Source organism: Schistocerca gregaria, chromosome 2, assembly GCF_023897955.1.
Source record: "Schistocerca gregaria isolate iqSchGreg1 chromosome 2, iqSchGreg1.2, whole genome shotgun sequence".
Lineage (NCBI taxonomy): Eukaryota > Metazoa > Arthropoda > Insecta > Orthoptera > Acrididae > Schistocerca > Schistocerca gregaria.
Genome location: NC_064921.1, coordinates 91,927,500 through 91,946,753, shown reverse-complemented (window position 1 = coordinate 91,946,753; position 19,254 = coordinate 91,927,500). Strand labels below are relative to the sequence as shown.

The window sequence follows — 19,254 nt, the reverse complement described above, 5'->3', positions numbered from 1 at the left end:
TAGAGTGTGATATTGCTGCCCCCCCCCCCCCCCCCCATGACCCACCCCCCTGCCCTTGAAATCTTGGTAGTGGTGACATGCAAATCTGCAGCGTAGCCCGAGGTCTAGGTTACTTCTGATTGATTATTGTTGCAGGCTTCCCCAGTATGGAAATCATGAGCTGTGCCTGTCCTGGGAAATCTCCTCAATATGGATCTAAAGGAATGAAACATACAGCTAACCTGATATGGGTGTAGCTGACATTTATTGTAAAAATCAGAATAACTAGGCTTGTAAAAATAAGAATAACTACGCTTGTAACACAAGGATAAGGGTAAATGGCAATGAGATAACTAATTTGGAACTACCTGCAAATAATAATAATAAGTCAGTGAAGTGCAAAATGGCTAAGCAGGCATGGCTCGAGGACAAATGTAAGGATGTAGAGGCTTATCCCACTAGGGTTAAGATAGAAACAGCCTACAGGAAAATTAAAGAGAACCACGTGTATGAATATCAAGAGCTCAGATGGCAACCCAGTTCTAAGCAAAGAAGGGAAAGCAGGAAGGTGGAAGGAGTATATAGAGGGTCTATACAAGGGCGATGTACTTGAGGACAACATTATGGAAATGGAAGAGGATGTAGATGAAGATGAAATGGGAGATACGATACTGTGTGAAGAGTTTGACAGAGCACTGAAAGACCTGAGTCGAAACAAGACCCCGGGAGTAGACAACATTCCATTGGAACTACTGACCGCCTTGGGAGAGCCAGTCACGACAAAACTCTACCATCTGGTGAGCAAGATGTATCAGACAGGCGAAATACCCTCAGACTTCAAGAAGAATATAATAATTCCAATTCCAAAGAAAGCAGGTGTTGGAAGATGTGAAAATTACCAAACCATTAGTTTATTAAGCCACAGCTGCAAAATACTAACGCGAATTCTTTACAGACGAATGGAAAAACTAGTAGAAGCCAACCTCGGGGAAGATCAGTTTGGATTCCGTAGAAATATTAGAACACGTGAGGCAATACTCACCCTACGACTTAGCTTTTGACAATGTTGACTGGAATACTCTCTTTCAAATTCTGAAGGTGGCAGGGGTAAAATACAGGGAGCAAAAGGCTATTCACAATTTGTATAGAAACCAAATGGCAGTTATAAGAGTTGAGGGGGGCATGATAGGGAAGCAGTGGTTGGGAAGGGAGTGAGACAGGTTTGTAGCCTCACTCTGATGTTATTCAGTCTGTGTATTGAGCAAGCAGTGAAGGAAACAAAAGAAAAATTCGTAGTAGGTATTAAAATCCATGGAGAAGAAATAAAAACTTTGAGGTTCACCGATGACATTGTAATTCTGTCAGAGACAGCAAAGGGCATGGAAGAGCTGTTGAACGGAATGGATAGTGTCTTGAAAGGAGGATATAAGATGAACATCAACAAAAGCAAAACGAGGATAATGGAATGTAGCCAAATTAAGTCGGGTGATGCTGAGGGTATTAGATTAGGAAATGAGACACTTAAAGTAGTAGAGGAGTTTTGCTATTTGGGGAGCAAAATAACTGATGATGGTCGAAGTAGAGAGGATATAAAATGTAGACTGGCAATGGCAAGGAAAGCGTTTCTGAAGAAGAGAAATTTGTTAACATCGAGTATAGATTTAAGTGTCAGGAAGTCTTTTCTGAAAGTATTTGTATGGAGTGTAGCCATGTATGGAAGTGAAACATGGACGATAAATAGCTTAGACAAGAAGAGAATAGAAGCTTTCGAAATGTGGTGCTAGAGAAGAATGCTGAAGATTAGATGGGTAGATCACATAGCTAATGAGGAGGAATTGAATAGGATTGGGGAGAAGAGATGTTTGTGGCACAACTTGACTAGAAGAAGGGTTCGGTTGGTAGGACATGTCCTGAGGCATCAAGGGATCACAAATTTAGCATTGGAGGGCAGCATGGAGGGTAAAAATCGTAGAGGGAGACCAAGAGATGAATACACTAAACAGATTCAGAAGAATGTAGGTTGCAGTAGGTACTGGGAGATGAAGAAGCTTGCACAGGATAGAGTAGCACGAAGAGCTGCATCAAACCAGTCTCAGGACTGAAGACCACAACAACAAGTCAGTGAAAGACTACACAGCAATTAACAAAAGTCAATGGCTTATTTTAAGTACAGCTGCACTCGGCATGATCCTGATGGATGTGGTACAACATTGCCTTCCACTGACCTTTGAACTGTCTTAGTCACTCAGTTTTTGTGGTTCCTACAGTTCAATATGGGTTCAAAACCATGGTGCAATTTTGCATTTTCACATTAACAAATCATTGCCAGGGGTTATTTTACAAATTGTAATATAATAAATTTTATGTGGAATACAAGTATAAAAAAAAGGCAAGCTTGTTTAGCTCACCCCTTGGGATCATGGCATCACCTTCTCCATCGCTGCCCAGGAGAGAGTACTTCTGCCTTTTACGTGGACGTCGAACACAAACTTTCTGGAACAGGCATGACAGGGCCCAGCCACCACCCACAATCAATAGCATTGCCACAAACAACACTATCACCACGTACAAGATACTCCAATCTGAAAGTAAGTTAATAATAGATGTAATACATTAAATGGGATGAACACTTTACTGTTACAAAATTTTTGATCCTGAAATATGCTCTGCTAAATTATTGTATTTTTAGTTATTTATCCTCATCAGTTTAGGTCACCTATCCCTCACTTACATCGGAGCAGCATTTTACACAAACACTATTTTCAACTACAAAGCTACTTAAACAATTATAACAATTTTAATGCAATAAATAACAATAAAATGGTAATAACAAATTTAAAAATGATTTCAGTCAAGATCTGAATGTATCCAATGGCATTGGGAATAATGGTACTGACTAAAAACGAATAGGAGTAATGCTACTACTATAGCTACTACAACTACTGCTAATGATTATCTGTTTCTGGAATAAATACAGTTTATGTTCACTTTCCAGGTGACACCGCTTTATTTAAATATGTAATGATCATTTACTTAAAAGAACTGCTAATAATTCCTTGATTCAAGAATATGTACGCCAATAATTGCACTTTATGTACACTTTCTAGGCAACACCTTTTAAATTAAGTATGTAATGATCAAAATAATTAATGGAAAATCTCATATAAAGATGTGAAACAAATACTAACAAAGAGATGGAGGAGCTGGCCAGTACTTACCTCGGCTCAGTACAGCCGATAGAAACACAAAAAAACAACCGAAAATTTAAGTTCCTAGCTTTCGGAATAAATGTTCCATCATCAGGGAGGAGAGAGGGGAAAGAAAGGGAAGAAGGGAAAGTGGATTTAGTTACTCACAACCCAGGTTATGAAGCAACAGGGAAAGGAAAACAGGGAGGATAGCAAGAATGGAGGCATGGTTGTCGGAGGGAAGCCAAATGGCACATACGGTGTAGCAGGTTCCTAGGTCCCTAGAATTATGCTGGAGGGCATGCTCCGCTACTGGGTATTGGACATCTCCTAGGCGGACAGTTCGTCTGTGTCCGTTCATGCGCTCAGCCAGTTTAGTTGTTCTCATACCAATGTAAAAGGCTGTGCAGTGCAGGTATGTCAGCTGATAAATGAAATGTGTAGTTTCACACGTGGCCCCGCCTTGAATTGTGTATGTTTTACCAGTAGCGGGGCTGGAGTAGATGGTTGTGGGGGATGCATGGGGCAGGTTTTGCAGCGGGGTCAATTACAGGGGTAGGAACCGCTGGGTAGAGAAGGTAGTCTGGGAATATTGTAGGGTTTAACAAGGATGTTATGGAGGTTAGGAGGGCGACGAAAGGCAACTCTGGGTGGTGTGGGGAGAATTTTGTCAAGGGATGATCTCATTTCAGAGGTTGACTTGAGAAAGTCATATCCCTGGCAGAGTAATTTATTGATGTATTCGAGGCCAGGATAATATTGGGTGACAAGGGGGATGCTTCTGTGAGGTCTGAGGGTAGGAACATTGTTGTTAGATGGGGAGGAATGTATTGCTCGGGAGATCTGTTTGTGGACAAGGTCTGCAGGATAGTTGCGGGAGAGGAAAGCACTGGTCAGGTTATTGGTGTAATTGTTGAGGAATTCGTCACTGGAGCAGATACGTTTGCCACGAATACCTAGGCTGTAGGGAATGGAGCGTTTGATTTGGAATGGATGGCAGCTATCAAAGTGAAGGTACTGTTGTTTGTTTGTGGGTTTGATATGGACAGAGGTGTGGATGTGAGCTTTAACAATATGAAGGTCAACATCCAGGAAGGTGGCTTGGGTTTTGGAGAAGGACCAGGTGAAATTCAGATTCGAAAAGGAGTTGAGGTTATGGAGGAAATTGAGGAGTATTTCTTCACCATGAGTCCAGACCACAAAGATGTCATCTATAAACCTATACCAGACCAGGGGAAGCAGCTGTTGGGTCTTCAGGAAAGCCTCCTCCATGCGGCCCACGAAGAGGTTGGCATAGTACGGAGCCATCCTGGTTCCCATGGCAGTTCCCCTGATTTGTTTGTAGGTCTGGCCTTCAAAAGTGAAGTAATTATGGGTGAGGTTGAAGTTGGTAAGTGTGATAAGGAACGAGGTTTTTGGAAGATCTTCGGGTGGGTGTTGAAAGAGGTAGTGCTCAAGGGCAGAGAGACTATGGGTGTGTGGGATGTTTGTGTAAAGGGATGTAGCATCTATGGTGACAAGAAAGGTTTCAAGTGGGAGAGGAGTGGGAATGGATTTGAGGCGTTCTAGGAAGTGGTTTGTGTCCTTGATGTAGGATGGGAGTTGGTTAAATTCAACCACACTGCCCTGGTTAAAGACCTCCTCTCATTCACCCGGAACCTCAACTGGAAATATTACTAAACTACCCAAACACAGCCCCCAAATACTAGACCCAGTGTTGAACCTTGTCTAGAACCTGCCCCATGCATCCCCCCACAACCACCTACTCCAGCCCCGCTACTGGTAAAACATACACAATTCAAGGCAGGGCCACGTGTGAAACTACACATTTCATTTATCAGCTGACGTGCCTGCACTGCACAGCCTTTTACATTGGTATGAGAACAACTAAACTGGCTGAGCGCATGAACGGATACAGACGAACTGTCCGCCTAGGAGATGTCCAATACCCAGTAGCGGAGCATGCCCTCCAGCATAATTCTAGGGACCTAGGAACCTGTTACACCGTATGTGCCATTTGGCTTCTCCCACCCAACACCAGTCCCTCTGAACTGCGGAGATGGGAACTTGCACTCCAGCACATCCTTTCATCCCGCCATCCCCCTGGACTGAACCTAGGTTAAACAACCTCACTCCCATTTACTCTTCAGTCTTCTCCTCTTTCCCTTTCCTCTTTAGCCATTCATGCATATTTTCATCCTACATCTTTATGCTATATACCTCTTTACTTCTGTATGCATCCTCTTTGGTTTGAAGCTGGCACAGTACCTACAGTAGAATATCTTTGGCTTCCCTCCGACAACCATGCCTCCATCCTTGCTACCCTCCCTGTTTTCCTTTCCCTGTTGCTTCATAACCTGGGTTGTGAGTAACTAAATCCACTTTCTCTTCTTCCCTTTCTTTCCCCTCTCTCCTCCCTGATGAAGGAACATTTATTCCGAAAGCTAGGAACTTAAATTTTCGGTTGTTTTTTTTTGTGTTTCTATCGGCTGCACTGAGCTGAGGCAAGTACTGGCCAGCCCCTCTATCTCTTTGTTAGTATTTGTATGTAATGATTATTTACTTATAAACTAATGCTTCAGTCATTTAAACATTTATTACTAAACTTATACCCTATCATCATCTGATGAAATATGTTACATGTTGTCCTCTATGGATGCTGGAGTTGGCAGTCATGTATGCATGAGGTGTGCTTGCTTGTGTCTGTGAATGGTGTGTATTGTCTTTTGCTGATGAAAGCTGTGGCCAAAAGCTTTATGTAAGGGTCTTTTCAGCGTGCTGTCTGCAACTTACTGTATCTTCTTTATAGTAAGTAGGAATCTGTCTTTTCTTACATTGTTGGGGAGATCTAATGTTATTTTATGCATGATAATTTAAAAATATATATGGCTGCTGCATGTATGAAAATATTATGATTTTTTTCTAATTAAAATTATTGGAACTATTGCCCTAGACAGATACACGCCTCACTCCTTGTAACAAGTCATGCAGAGGCTCTTGGTGTAGCTGCACAGATCTTCAGAACTCCAATACTGTACAAAGTATACATGAAACACCCTGTACATATTTCCAGCAGCTGCAATTTGATTGGACAGTAGGTTTTCTCTATATATTACAAATATTTTAGTTCATTGGTCAATTTCATGTGGTATTGAGTGAATGTCATAAGTTATTTCATTAACTATGAAAATATGTAGAGAAGGACAAATGAGAACTTTAATTCTATGAATGATATTAAATAAAAAAGAGTTGTTTGTTGTACAGTCAGTTTTCTTATTTTGAACTTCCAGAATACAGGGAAACCACAACTAAGTATTGCAAAAACACACATATATCAGTAATTTCTACTCAATAAAAGTTTACGCTATCCTCAACTTGAACATGAGTTTGAACAATGCGATGTTTTACTATGCACAGTGCTATAGGAGATGATATGTTCTCCCTTTAGTCCAACTTTTAGACTGAGTTAACCAGCCGGGTTATAGAAGGAAGGCTAGCTGCAGTTTAATGTGGACACTGAGCCATAGTGCAACAGGGCATTTTTCACTTATGGCATACCAATAATTGCTAGAATTGAAAATGATGATGAGAATGATGATGATACAAACAGGAGAGTCCTTTTTGTGATATGTACACAAACATTCAAGCAATGGTTACATACCTGTTCCTTTGGTGCCGAACACTGTTGCTAACAGAGCAACAAAGTAAATTGATCCAAAGCACACTGAACACACAAACATCCCACAAATCAAAAACGTCATGCAAGAGCTGAATTACAAATTTTATTACACATAATAAATTGCATTTGTAATGTGTTCTTACCGCAGTTTGCTTCACCGTCACCTATGTATCGGCTAATTAGATTCTGCATCCAAAAAGCCTCACAAAGACATTGTCTAGTAGTCTGGTCACAAACTCCATGTCCTGAAAAAGCAACGTAGAATTAAAATAACTAGCAGTAAATAGACATTCTACATCAAACTACAATGTGAAAGCCAAAGCAGGTGTAAACAAATTACTGAGATGAACACCAATACTTCTACATTCAGTTTTGTGTATAATAACTTGAACATAGAAGTAGTGATATCAGCCACAAATGTGAAACCAGACAGTTCCGTTTAACTATCAGTAAGATACATATATACGATTGTGATCATAAAACTATAGGGAATTATTATTATTATTAATAATAATAATAATAATAATAATAAAGATTTTATTGTCTTTAGGCCATTACAGCAATTGACAATGTCAAATGAAGTTACTATTTATAATACACTGTGATAAGGTATTGACCACTGAAATATTTTAGCTTCTATTACAATAAATGTACAGTGGGTCATCTGTTGGATTACTGCATTTTACAGTTGAAGAATTCATTGATATCATAGAACGGGTAGGCAATAAACCATTTTGTAAATTACAGGATGCAGGTTCTTCTTCTACGATTCATAAAATTAATGCTCTAACAAACTAGTGATATCTAATTTCAGGAATATTTTCTGTGATAATAACAAAATTTTTAAAACAATTTCTTAATTAACTATGAGTTCTGCCAATCATCTAGCAGGCTTATTAAGTTATAATAGCAGAAGAAGTCAGGCATCATACAAGTATTCTGCTTAGAAAGATCTACATCATAACAAAAGACTATATTTACACCCAGACCATCAGGAACCTTTTCAAGAACTGAAGTTTCTTTGTAGAGTCCCTAGGACAAAGAAGCAGGTGGAGGAGGAAAAATGAGTGTTGGCACCAACTATATTCAGCATTTATACAAATGACCAGCCCCTACTGGAAGAAATTCAAAGCTCCATTTATGCAGATGGTCATACCATCAAAGCTCAAGGAAAATATTTTGAAAGAATCAAGCTACAGCTGTCAAAGGCCCTTGACTGACTATCTATCTACTACAAGACAAGCTGGTGGAAGCTACATCCTTCTAAGCTGCAGATGTGTGCATGCCATCTGAGGCAATGCACCTTCTGTGGCCTGTAGCTCTTTGATGTATCAATGTTTCTGACACAAGAAATAAAATACAAATCATACACAAACCAACAAAACCAATTTTCAATCCAAATTATGCATATTGAGGACTAACTATTATCATTTAAAATGTTCAGTATTTACATACAAATAAGCTACAAGCCCAGCCATCATATCAAATAAACCTTCTGTTACAACAGAACTTAATTTCAAGCCCTTACCTGAACAGTTATTCTGACACACAGCAGTCCGGATGTCAGCAACAGAGAGCTCTAGAAGACCTGCATCTTGGCGCAAGCGGGTACGCAATCTTTGGACAACAGAAGGCCCTTCAACAGCAGCCCCATGTTCTTCTACATAAAAAGTGATCACTGCTCGACCTGTGTGGTCCTCTTCACGCAGCTCGCGTACGTGAATAACTGCCTCTTGATGTAAGAGCAAACTGAGCTTCCGCTCTAAGGCGACCTGCTGTGCTACTGTCAATCTTCTGCCCTCAACATTAAGTGTTAGTTCTACTAGGTGCAACATGTGAGGATCTGCAAAAAAATATTTAATTACTGTAATGAATTTCCACCTTCCTTCTCATTTCTTTGTAAGAACTACAAAAGCATTCATAGAAAAAATTTAGCAAATTCAGTACTATTCATGGCATGCAACATCGACATTAAGAAGGAATAACTATAAACTAATGGAATTACTTCCTATATCAATTGTACTTTTCTGACAATGAACTCTCATGCAGTTTTTGCGTCTGACAGACATGCCTGTGTAAGGTTCAAACAAATCTATGGCTCTTTATTGTATATGCATACACATCTGCTGCCAATCCACACTCTACTGAATGCCCTATTACTTACATATAAATTATACTGCACCTTTATGTGCTTGTAAATGTGACAAAGAAATGTGTAATGCAGCAGTTTTGTAGAGTGTGATGTAATAAGGCTTCTGATGATAACTGGCATATGGCTCCTTCAGATCCGGTATTCCCACTTGAAACAGACCAGGGGGTTACATGACTTGTAGCTCAGCCCATGCATGATGAAATTAGATAGGCTGTCAAGTATACCAATGCTAGGAAAGCCCCAGGGCCTGATGGCATTCAAAACCATGTCCTCCAAGAGTTCACGGATAGAGCCATAGAATACCTTACAAACATAAAGAATGCCTTCCTAAAACACCAACACTTCCCTGACTTTTGGAAGGTGGCCAAGGTCCTAATGTTCAGGAAGCCAGGGAAAGACCACTCCCTCCCACAAAATTGCCAACTCATCAGTCTCCTGTACTCGCCCAGCAAAATTGTTGAGAAGGTAATATTAAAACGAATCACTAGGTACTGCATCGTCAATGAACCCTAAGACTAGAGCAATCAGCTTTAGGTATCACCACTCAACAATACAACAACTCCTCTGCGTAGTTGAACGTACAACACACGGCTACAACATGAACAAATTCATAAGGGCCGTGTTCCCGGACATCAAAAAAGCTTTCGACTGTCTTTGACACAATGGCCTTATATGCAAATTAAGTGAAGCTGGTTTCCCGGACGGACTTGTACATCTCATACACTCATATCTCACGAACAGATGTTTCAACACAACACGGTATCCAAGCTGAAATACCCCATGGAAGCATAAGAGGGGCCATCTTGTTCAACCTGTACGTCAATGACTTCCCAGCAACACAAAACATGACATTAGCCATCTACACGGATGACACAGCAATCTTTGTGCAAGATTGAAAACCGTTGAACATTAATTCATGAATACAGATGGCACTCAGAACTGCTGAGCCTTGGCTGGAACAATGGCATATTAAAGTAAATGTCGACAAGTGCAAAGCAGTTCTGTTTACACGCAGGCCGAAACTACTGCGCACACATCAACACAGTAGACAGATAACACTACATACACACCCAATATGGTCAGATATCTCAGTGTCTGGCTGGACGGGAAACTTACATGGGGGGACCACATCAATACATGGCCAACAGAGCACATCTGAGGCTCGAACAATTGTATCCAATACTCAACAGGGAAAGCACACTGAATAGGAGGGTGTCGAGGTCTATATACACGACACTTGATTAGACCTCTAATGACATATGCAGCTCCCGTCTGGGGATATGCAGCTACTACACGACTGTGCCGCCAGCAGATCATACAGAACAAAGTGCTACGAATCATTATCAATGCTCCATGCTAACACACACCGTGGATCTTCACTATGAATACGACCTTGAAACCCTCAAGGAAGTATTCAAAAAACACGCCACAGTAACTTGAGACACTCGAACAGTCCTTTCATCCTTACTTTGGGAAACTATGATCACAACTATAGGTGGAAGCATAAGCGGCCAAAGACACTGCTAGCTAGGACATAACCACCTACGGCAAGCTAACACACACCAACAAGTGACAAACATCAGCAAGCCCCTGCATATCAGCAATGTTGACTGGAAATACCAGCTGCTATTAAGCCGACCAACAGGCTACAGCAAGGAACTGCCGAGTTCGCGAAATGATGCACAAACAATTCGCCAACATCACCTTACACTGTGCATCTGATATATGACCTACTGGACTCAAAACGATGATGAACCTAACTGTTACAGGTTTTCTGACACTGACCCAGCGGCAGCTGCCGAGTAACAGCATGCTCAATGTCAAAGGTATCAACCATGCATTTATCCTCTGCCCTTGAAACTGCTACCCTATGTTCGACTTTCGCCCCAATCTATCTCCAGATGAGTGCATAATAATGGTTAACCTAAACCAGACGTACGCAAACATCAAAGGACCCACATCCCGCGACACCTCACTTTAGTGAAAACTAACCCTTATGCAGAGGTGGCAGTAGACTTTTCAGTTGACCATCATGCTGGTGTGGGCAAGGAGGGGCTCCACCTCTTGTGAAAAAACTGGCATGTAACTGATGGAACTATATATTCAAGCACCCGATCAGGTAGGTTATATTTTATCCACAGCATTTTAACAACTGGCATCACTGCGTGAGGACTGATCGCATCATCAAAATACTGAGCCTAAAAAAGAACATGCAACCTAGCCAGAAACAAAAAATATACCTGCTAGCATTTCTCCAGTTTACTAATTGATGTAAATACAGATAAAAATGGATACATCACTAAAATAACAAGCAAGCTTAGGATTGCCAACAGCACTACCACCAAATAGGTCTGAACTTCAAGCTTTCTTCTGTCGTACTAGAGGAAGAATGAATTTGTGATTTCATAACTTCTAAAAAGAGTGTCAACATATTTATTATGCTTCTATACAAATGACAAATAGTTATTCTGTTTATAAGAATTGTTGACCAACATAATATGTTATCTTCCTGTGTACTCTTAGTTTTAGACTGTGAAAGTTAACATTTCCACATCCTGGCCACACACAGCTAATGCACTTGATGAAGTAACGCTCACTGCATTCTTCTTATGTAGTTTTTTCATGGCTGAAGGCAAGGGGAAACTACAGCCGTAATTTTTCCCGAGGGCATGCAGCTTTACTGTATGGTTAAATGATGATGGCGTCCTCTTGGGTAAAATATTTCGGAGATAAAATAGTCCCCCATTCGGATCTCCGGGCGGGGACTACTCAAGAGGACGTCGTTATCAGGAGAAAGAAAGCAAGCATTCTATGGATCAGAGCGTGGAATGTCAGATCCCTTAATCGGGCAGGTAGGTTAGAAAATTTGAAAAAGGAAATGGATAGGTTACAGTTAGATATAGTGGGAATTAGTGAAGTTCGGTGGCAGGAGGAGCAAGACTTCTGGTCAGGTGAATACAGGGTTATAAATACAAAATCAAATAGGGGTAATGTGGGAGTAGGTTTAATAATGAATAAAAAAAATAGGAGTGCGGGTAAGCTACAACAAACAGCATAGTGAACGTATTATAGTGGCCAAGATAGACATGAAGCCCATGCCTACTACAGTAGTACAAGTTTATATGCCAACTAGCTCTGCAGATGATGAAGAAATTCAAGGAATGAATGATGAGATAAAAGAAATTATTCAGGTAGTGAAGGGAGACGAAAATTTAATAGTCATGGGTGACTGGAATTCGACAGTAGGAAAAGGGAGAGAAGGAAACACAGTAGGTGAATATGGATTGGGGCTAAGAAATGAAAGAGAAAGGCGTCTGGTAGAATTTTGCACAGAGTATAACTTAATCATGGTTCAAGAATCATATAAGAAGGTTGTACACATGGAAGAATCCTGGAGATACTGACAGGTTTCAGATAGATTATATAATGGTAAGACAGAGATTTAGGAACCAGGTCTTAAATTGTAAGACATTTCCAGGGGCAGATGTGGACTCTGACCACAATCTATTGGTTATGAACTGTAGATTAAAACTGAAGAAATTGCAAAAGGTAGGAATTTAAGGAGATGGGACCTGGATAAACTGTCTAAATCAGAGGTTGTACAGAGTTTCAGGGACAGCATAAGGGAACAATTGACAGGAATGGGGGAAAGGAATACAGTAGAAGAAGAATGGGTAGCTTTGAGGGATGAAGTAGTGAAGGCAGCAGAAGATCAAGTAGGTAAAAAGACGAGGGCTAGTAGAAATCCTTGGGTAACAGAAGAAATATTGAATTTAATCGATGAAAGGAGAAAATATAAAAATGCAGTAAATGAAGCAGGCAAAGAGGAATACAAACGTCTCAAAAATGAGATCAACAGGAAGTGCAAAATGGCTAAGCAGGCATGGCTAGAGGCCAAATGTAAGGATGTAGAGGCTTATCTCACGAGGGGTAAGATTGATACAGCCTACAGAAAAATTAAAGAGACCTATGGAGATAAGAGAACTACTTGTATGAATATCAAGAGCTCAGATGGAAACCCAGTTCTAAGCAAAGAAGGGAAAGCGGAAAGGTGGACGGAGTATATAGAGGGTCTATACAAGGGTGATGTACTTGAGGACAAACATTATGGGAATGGAAGAGGATGTAGATGAAGATGAAGAGTTTGACAGAGCACTGAAAGACCTGAGTCGAAACAAGACCCCGAGAGTAGACAACATTCCATTGGAACTACTGACCGCCTTGGGAGAGCCAGTCCTGACCAAACTCTACCATCTGGTGAGCAAGATTAGATTAGATTAGATTAGATTAATACTTGTTCCATAGATCATGAATACGACACTTCGTAATGATGTGGAACGTGTCAGGTTAATAAAAGATGTCTGTACAAGAAATTACATTACACAAAATATTGCATGACACTAATGATTAAGTTTTTTTTTTTTTTTTTTTTTTTTACTTACTTTATATCTAAAAATTCAGCCAATGAGTAGAAGGAGTTGTCATCTAGAAATTCTTTTAATTTATTTTTAAATGTTAGTTGGCTATCTGTCAGGCTTTTGATGCTGTTTGGTAGGTGCCCAAAGACTTTTGTGGCAGCATAATTTACACCTTTCTGTGCCAAAGTCAGATTTAACCCTGCATAGTGAAGATCATCCTTTCTCCTGGTGTTATAGGTATGCACACTGCTATTACTTTTGAATTGGGTTGGATTATTATCAACAAATTTCATAAGGGAATATATATACTGTGAGGTTACTGTGAGGATCCCTAGATCCTTAAATAGATGTCTGCAGGATGACCGTGGGTGGGCTCCAGCAATTATTCTGATTACACGTTTTTGTGCAATGAATACTTTTCTACTCAACGATGAATTACCCCAGAATATGATGCCATACGAAAGCAGTGAATGAAAGTAGGCATAGTAAGCTAATTTACTGAGATTCTTATCACCAAAATTTGCAATAACCCTAATAGCATACGTAGCTGAACTCAGACGTTTCAGCAGACCATCAATGTGTTGCTTCCAGTTTAACCTCTCATCAATGGACACACCTAAAAATTTTGAAAATTCTACCTTAGCTACAGACTTCTGTTCAAATTCTATATTTATTACTGGAGTTTTGCCATTTACTGTACGGAACTGTATATACTGTGTTTTATCAAAATTTAAAGAGAGTCCGTTTGCTGAGAACCACTTAATAATTTTGTGAAAAACATCATTTACAATTACATCACTTAGTTCTTGGTTTTTGGATGTTATTACTATACTTGTATCATCAGCAAAAAGAACTAACTTTGCATCTTCATCAATGTGGAATGGTAAGTCATTAATGTATATCAAGAACAGTAAAGGACCTAAGACCGAACCCTGTGGGACCCCGTGCTTGACAGCACCCCAGTTTGAGGAATCAGCTGTTTTAACATTACACGAACCACTTATTTCAACTTTCTGCATTCTTCCAGTTAAGTATGAATTAAACCATTTGTGCACTGCCCCACTCAAACCATAATGATTTAGCTTATCTAAAAGAATTCCATGATTTACACAATCAAAGGCCTTTGAGAGATCACAAAAAATACCAATGGGTGATGTCCGGTTATTCAGAGCATTTAATATTTGATCAGTGAAAGCATATATAGCATTTTCTGTTGAAAAGCCTTTCTGAAAACCAAACTGACATTTTGTTAGTACTTTATTTTTACAAATATGGGAGGCTACTCTTGAATACATTACTTTCTCAAAAATTTTTGATAGAGCTGTCAGAAGAGAGATTGGGCGGTAGTTGTTGACATCCGACATATCCCCCTTTTTATGCAATGGTTTTACAATGGCATATTTCAGTCTATCAGGGAAAACACCCTGCTCCAAAGAGCTATTACATACGTGGCTGAGAATTCTACTTATCTGTGGGGAACAAGCTTTAAGTACTTTGCTGGAAATGCCATCAATTCCGTAAGAGCTTTTACTTTTCAGTGAGTTTATTATTTTACTGATTTCAGAGGGAGAGGTTGGTGGAATTACAGCTGTTTCAAACTGTGCAGGTATCGCCTCTTCTATTAATAGCCTTGCCTCTTCTAGTGAAGATCTAGATCCTATTTTCTCCACAACATTTAAAAAATGATTATTCAAAATATTTTCAATTTCTGATTGTTTGTTAGTGCACTTGTCATTCAATTTTATTGCACTAAAGTCTTCCTGTGCTCTTGGTTGCCCTGTTTCCCTTTCAATAATATTCCAAATTGCTTTAATTTTATTATCAGAGTTACTGATCTCAGACATGATACACATGCTTCTGGACTTTTTAATAACTTTTCTTAGTACCGCACAATAGTTTTTATAATATTGAACAATTTCGGGGTCAGTACTCCATCTTGCTGTTAGATACAGTTCTCTTTTGCGGTTGCAAGATATTCTTATTCCTTTAGTTAGCCAAGGTTTATTATATGTTTTCTTGGAATTATGTTTAACTATTTTCTTGGGAAAACAATTTTCAAATACCCTTAAAAATGTATTGTGAAATAAGTTATATTTCAAGTTTGCATCGGGTTCCTTATACACTTCATCCCAGTCTAGCTGCTGTAGGCTTTCCCTAAAGTTTGCAACATTTATATTGTTAATTGAACGCACTGCTTTGAAAGTCTGATTTATTATACTGCATGGAGCTATGTCATGTACTGTAACAAGCTGTGCACTATGATCTGAAAGACCATTCTCAACAGGATAAGCATTTATGTCCTTAAACTTATCTTGGTCTATAAAAAAGTTATCTATCAATGTACTGCTGTTCTTTGTTATCCGAGTAGGAAAATCAATGACGGAGCTCAAATTGAAAGAACTGAGTAATACTAAAAGGTCATTCTTCCTATTACACTCTTTCAGGGAATCAACATTGAAATCCCCACAAATGATAATTTGCTTCCCCCCGTCTGACAGATAGCACAACAAAGCATCCAAGTTTTCCAGAAATAGCTGGAAATTCCCTGAGGGGGACCTATACACTGTTACAATTATGAAAGTGCCATCCTTTAGTTTAAGTTCAGTGGCACATGCTTCCATATGTTGCTCTACACAAAATTTTTTAGTTTCTAAATTTTTTGCACTGTGGAAGCTTTTGACATATATGGCAACTCCTCCTCTCATCATATTATCTCTACTTACATGTGCAGCTAATTTGTACCCATTGATGCTAACCTTTTGCATATCAGTGACAATGTGATGCTCAGACAGGCATAGTACATCTATTACATTCTCAGTTTCTATATCTTCTAAACAAAGCAGAAGCTCATCAATTTTATTGTTCAATCCCCCAATATTTTGATGAAATATACTAACATTTTTCATTTTACTTTTGCAACTATCTTGAACTTTTTTGACATCTTTAGTACTTGCATGGCTGAGTTTCCCACTGGACACTGATCTTACACTAAAAAAGAGTTTCCACCATGAGATGTAGTTCCTCCCCCCTTTAAATTTCCTGCTATCAGCCCAGGAAAGATGTATCAGACAGGCGAAATACCCTCAGACTTCAAGAAGAATATAATAAATCCAATCCCAAAGAAAGCAGGTGTTGGAAGATGTGAAAATTACCAAACTATCAGTTTATTAAGCCACAGCAGCAAAATACTAACGCGAATTCTTTATAGACGAATGGAAAAACTGGTAGAAGCCGACCTCGATGAAGATCAGTTTGGATTCCGTAGAAATATTGGAACACGTGAGGCCATACTGACCCTACAACTTATCTTAGAAAATAGATTAAGGAAAGGCAAACCTACATTTATAGCATTTGTAGACTTAGAGAAAGCTTTTGACAATGTTGGCTGGAATACTCTCTTTGAAATTCTGAAGGTGGCAGGGGTAAAATACAGGGAGTGAAAGGCTATTCACAATTTGTACAGAAACCAGATGGCAGTTATGAGTCGAGGGGCATGAAAGGGAAGCAGTGGTTGGGAAGGGAGTGAGACAGGGTTGTAGCCTATCCCCGATGTTATTCAGTCTGTGTATTGAGCAAGCAGTGAAGGAAACAAAAGAAAAATTTGGAGTAGGTATTAAAGTCCATGGAGAGGAAATAAAAACTTTGAGGTTTGCCGATGACATTGTAATTCTGTCAGAGACAGCTAAGGACTTGGAAGAGCAGTTGAACAGAATGGATAGTGTCTTGAAAGGAGGATATAAGATGAACATCAACAAAAGCAAAACGAGGATAATCGAACGTAGTCGAATTAAGTCGGGTGATGCTGAGGGTATTAGATTAGGAAATGAGACACTTAAAGTAGTAGAGGAGTTTTGCTATTTGGGGAGCAAATTAACTGATGATGGTCGAAGTAGAGAGGATATAAAATGTAGACTGGCAGTGGCAAGAAAAGCGTTTCTGAAGAAGAGAAATTTGTTAACATCGAGTATAGATTTAAGTATCAGGAAGTCTTTTCTGAAAGTATTTGTATGGAGTGTAGCCATGTATGGAAGTGAAACATGGACGATAAATAGCTTAGACTAGAAGAGAATAGAAGCTTTCGAAATGTGGTGCTAGAGAAGAATGCTGAAGATTAGATGGGTAGATCACATAGCTAATGAGGAGGAATTGAATAGGATTGGGGAGAAGAGATGTTTGTGGCACAACTTGACTAGAAGAAGGGTTCGGTTGGTAGGACATGTTCTGAGGCATCAAGGGATCACAAATTTAGCATTGGAGGGCAGCGTGGAGGGTAAAAATTGTAGAGGGAGACCAAGAGATGAATACACTAAACAGATTCAGAAGAATGTATGTTGCAGTAGGTACTGGGAGATGAAGGAGCTTACACAGGATAGATTAGCATGGAGAGCTGCATCAAACTAGTCTCAGGACTGAAGACAACAAAAAAAAAGTTTTTCATTTCATTACTGCATTAATTACAGGTGTTATGAAATATGGTGGGAGAATATTTTATTCTCCTCTGTTTTAAAAGAGAAAAATGAATTTTTGTATGAAAAGAGCTTTACATAATACTTGGAACATTTTAACACATTTGAACAGGTTTTGTAGTGTTTACAAACAAAAACTGACCAGAATTATAAATTTATCATATTCTTTTCCAGAGAAGAAAATGTATGTTTCTTGATTAACATCAAGAGCAAATTAAGTTAATAAGTTCACTTCTTTTCCTCTAAATCCTTATCCTCTACCTTATCCATTACAAGCAGTACTTCATACCAGGTGAAATTTCATCAGAGGTGTAACTTAACCTATCCAATTTAAAGGTTTCTGACTTACGCTAAAATAGTCAACAGGTATCTCTGAACAATCTCTCGGTTGTAGTTTTACGTATCGGTTGAATTGTTGATTCATACTCTCGCAGTGAAACCAGTGTGTGGGAGCAACCAAATGAAAATAGTCCGACGCAACTAGTTCTGAAGGGGAACATTCGGTAATTTTACCGTTGTTAGATCATTACTATTGACTGCATTGTCTAACCACCAGTCATCAGTGACAGTCATATCGAAATTTGCTTTTTATTAAGTGCCAGAAGGTATATTTTAGTTCAGTTGTTCGTCCATGTATAAGCTATCAAGAGCAAATTAAGTTAATAAGTTCACTTTTTTTCTCTAAATCCTTATCCTCTACCTTATCCATTACATGCAGTACTTCATACCAGGTGAAATTTCATCAGAGGAGTAACTTAACCTATCCAATTTAAAGGCTTCTGACAACCAGAAGTTTAAAATATTAAATCGCAATATTGGAGGTCTGTTCCGAAAATAGTAGCAGTTATTTTTTTATTGTGATACATTTTCCATAGATCCATTACTGCATGTAGCGTGCGGATGTCGAACAAGTCAAAATTTAATTAATTACTATGTTCATGTCACTAACAATCACCTACAGATATCAAAAATGCAAATTAAAAATAATAACAGAATCAATAAATACTAATTAACAATCATTATAGAGGTCAGAAATACAAATTTCAGATAGCACTTAAATGTAGAGTGTAAGGTACAAAGACCATTTTCATTACTTCAAAACACAAACAATGTCTTTTATTAGTTGTAATTAAAGCAGCGAGACATATTTAAATGAGAAAACACAGAAAGATGTTGGAATTAGCCTGTCTTAGTTAAAGAATTCATGTGGAGAATTGTTATGCCACATAGTAGAAAAGGGGAAGAAATTAAAATTTTCCTTGATTCTTTACTACCACAGCTGTGGGCAACACCAGGCAGAGGTGGTGACATAGCTATACAATAAAAAGAAACAGTCAACACTGGAAGTCACTGGCATACATGAGCACATGTT

The 19,254-nt window shown here is 39.1% G+C and overlaps 1 protein-coding gene across 2 annotated transcripts in view; it reads right to left on the bottom strand.

Annotated features, from left to right (window-relative positions):
* LOC126336403 (dyslexia-associated protein KIAA0319-like protein) overlaps nucleotides 1-19,254 on the bottom strand; it is a 143,478-nt gene that overhangs the window by 18,311 nt on the left and 105,913 nt on the right. The window contains exons 15-17 of one of the 2 annotated variants that reach the window (XM_050000089.1): nucleotides 8,375-8,689; nucleotides 6,990-7,091; nucleotides 2,388-2,561 (exon numbers count right to left, since the gene is read on the bottom strand). In XM_050000089.1, coding sequence (XP_049856046.1) covers nucleotides 2,388-2,561; nucleotides 6,990-7,091; nucleotides 8,375-8,689 — 591 coding nt within the window. The remainder of the gene's footprint in view (nucleotides 1-2,387; nucleotides 2,562-6,989; nucleotides 7,092-8,374; nucleotides 8,690-19,254) is intronic. The other variant, XM_050000090.1, reaches the window with a different exon arrangement.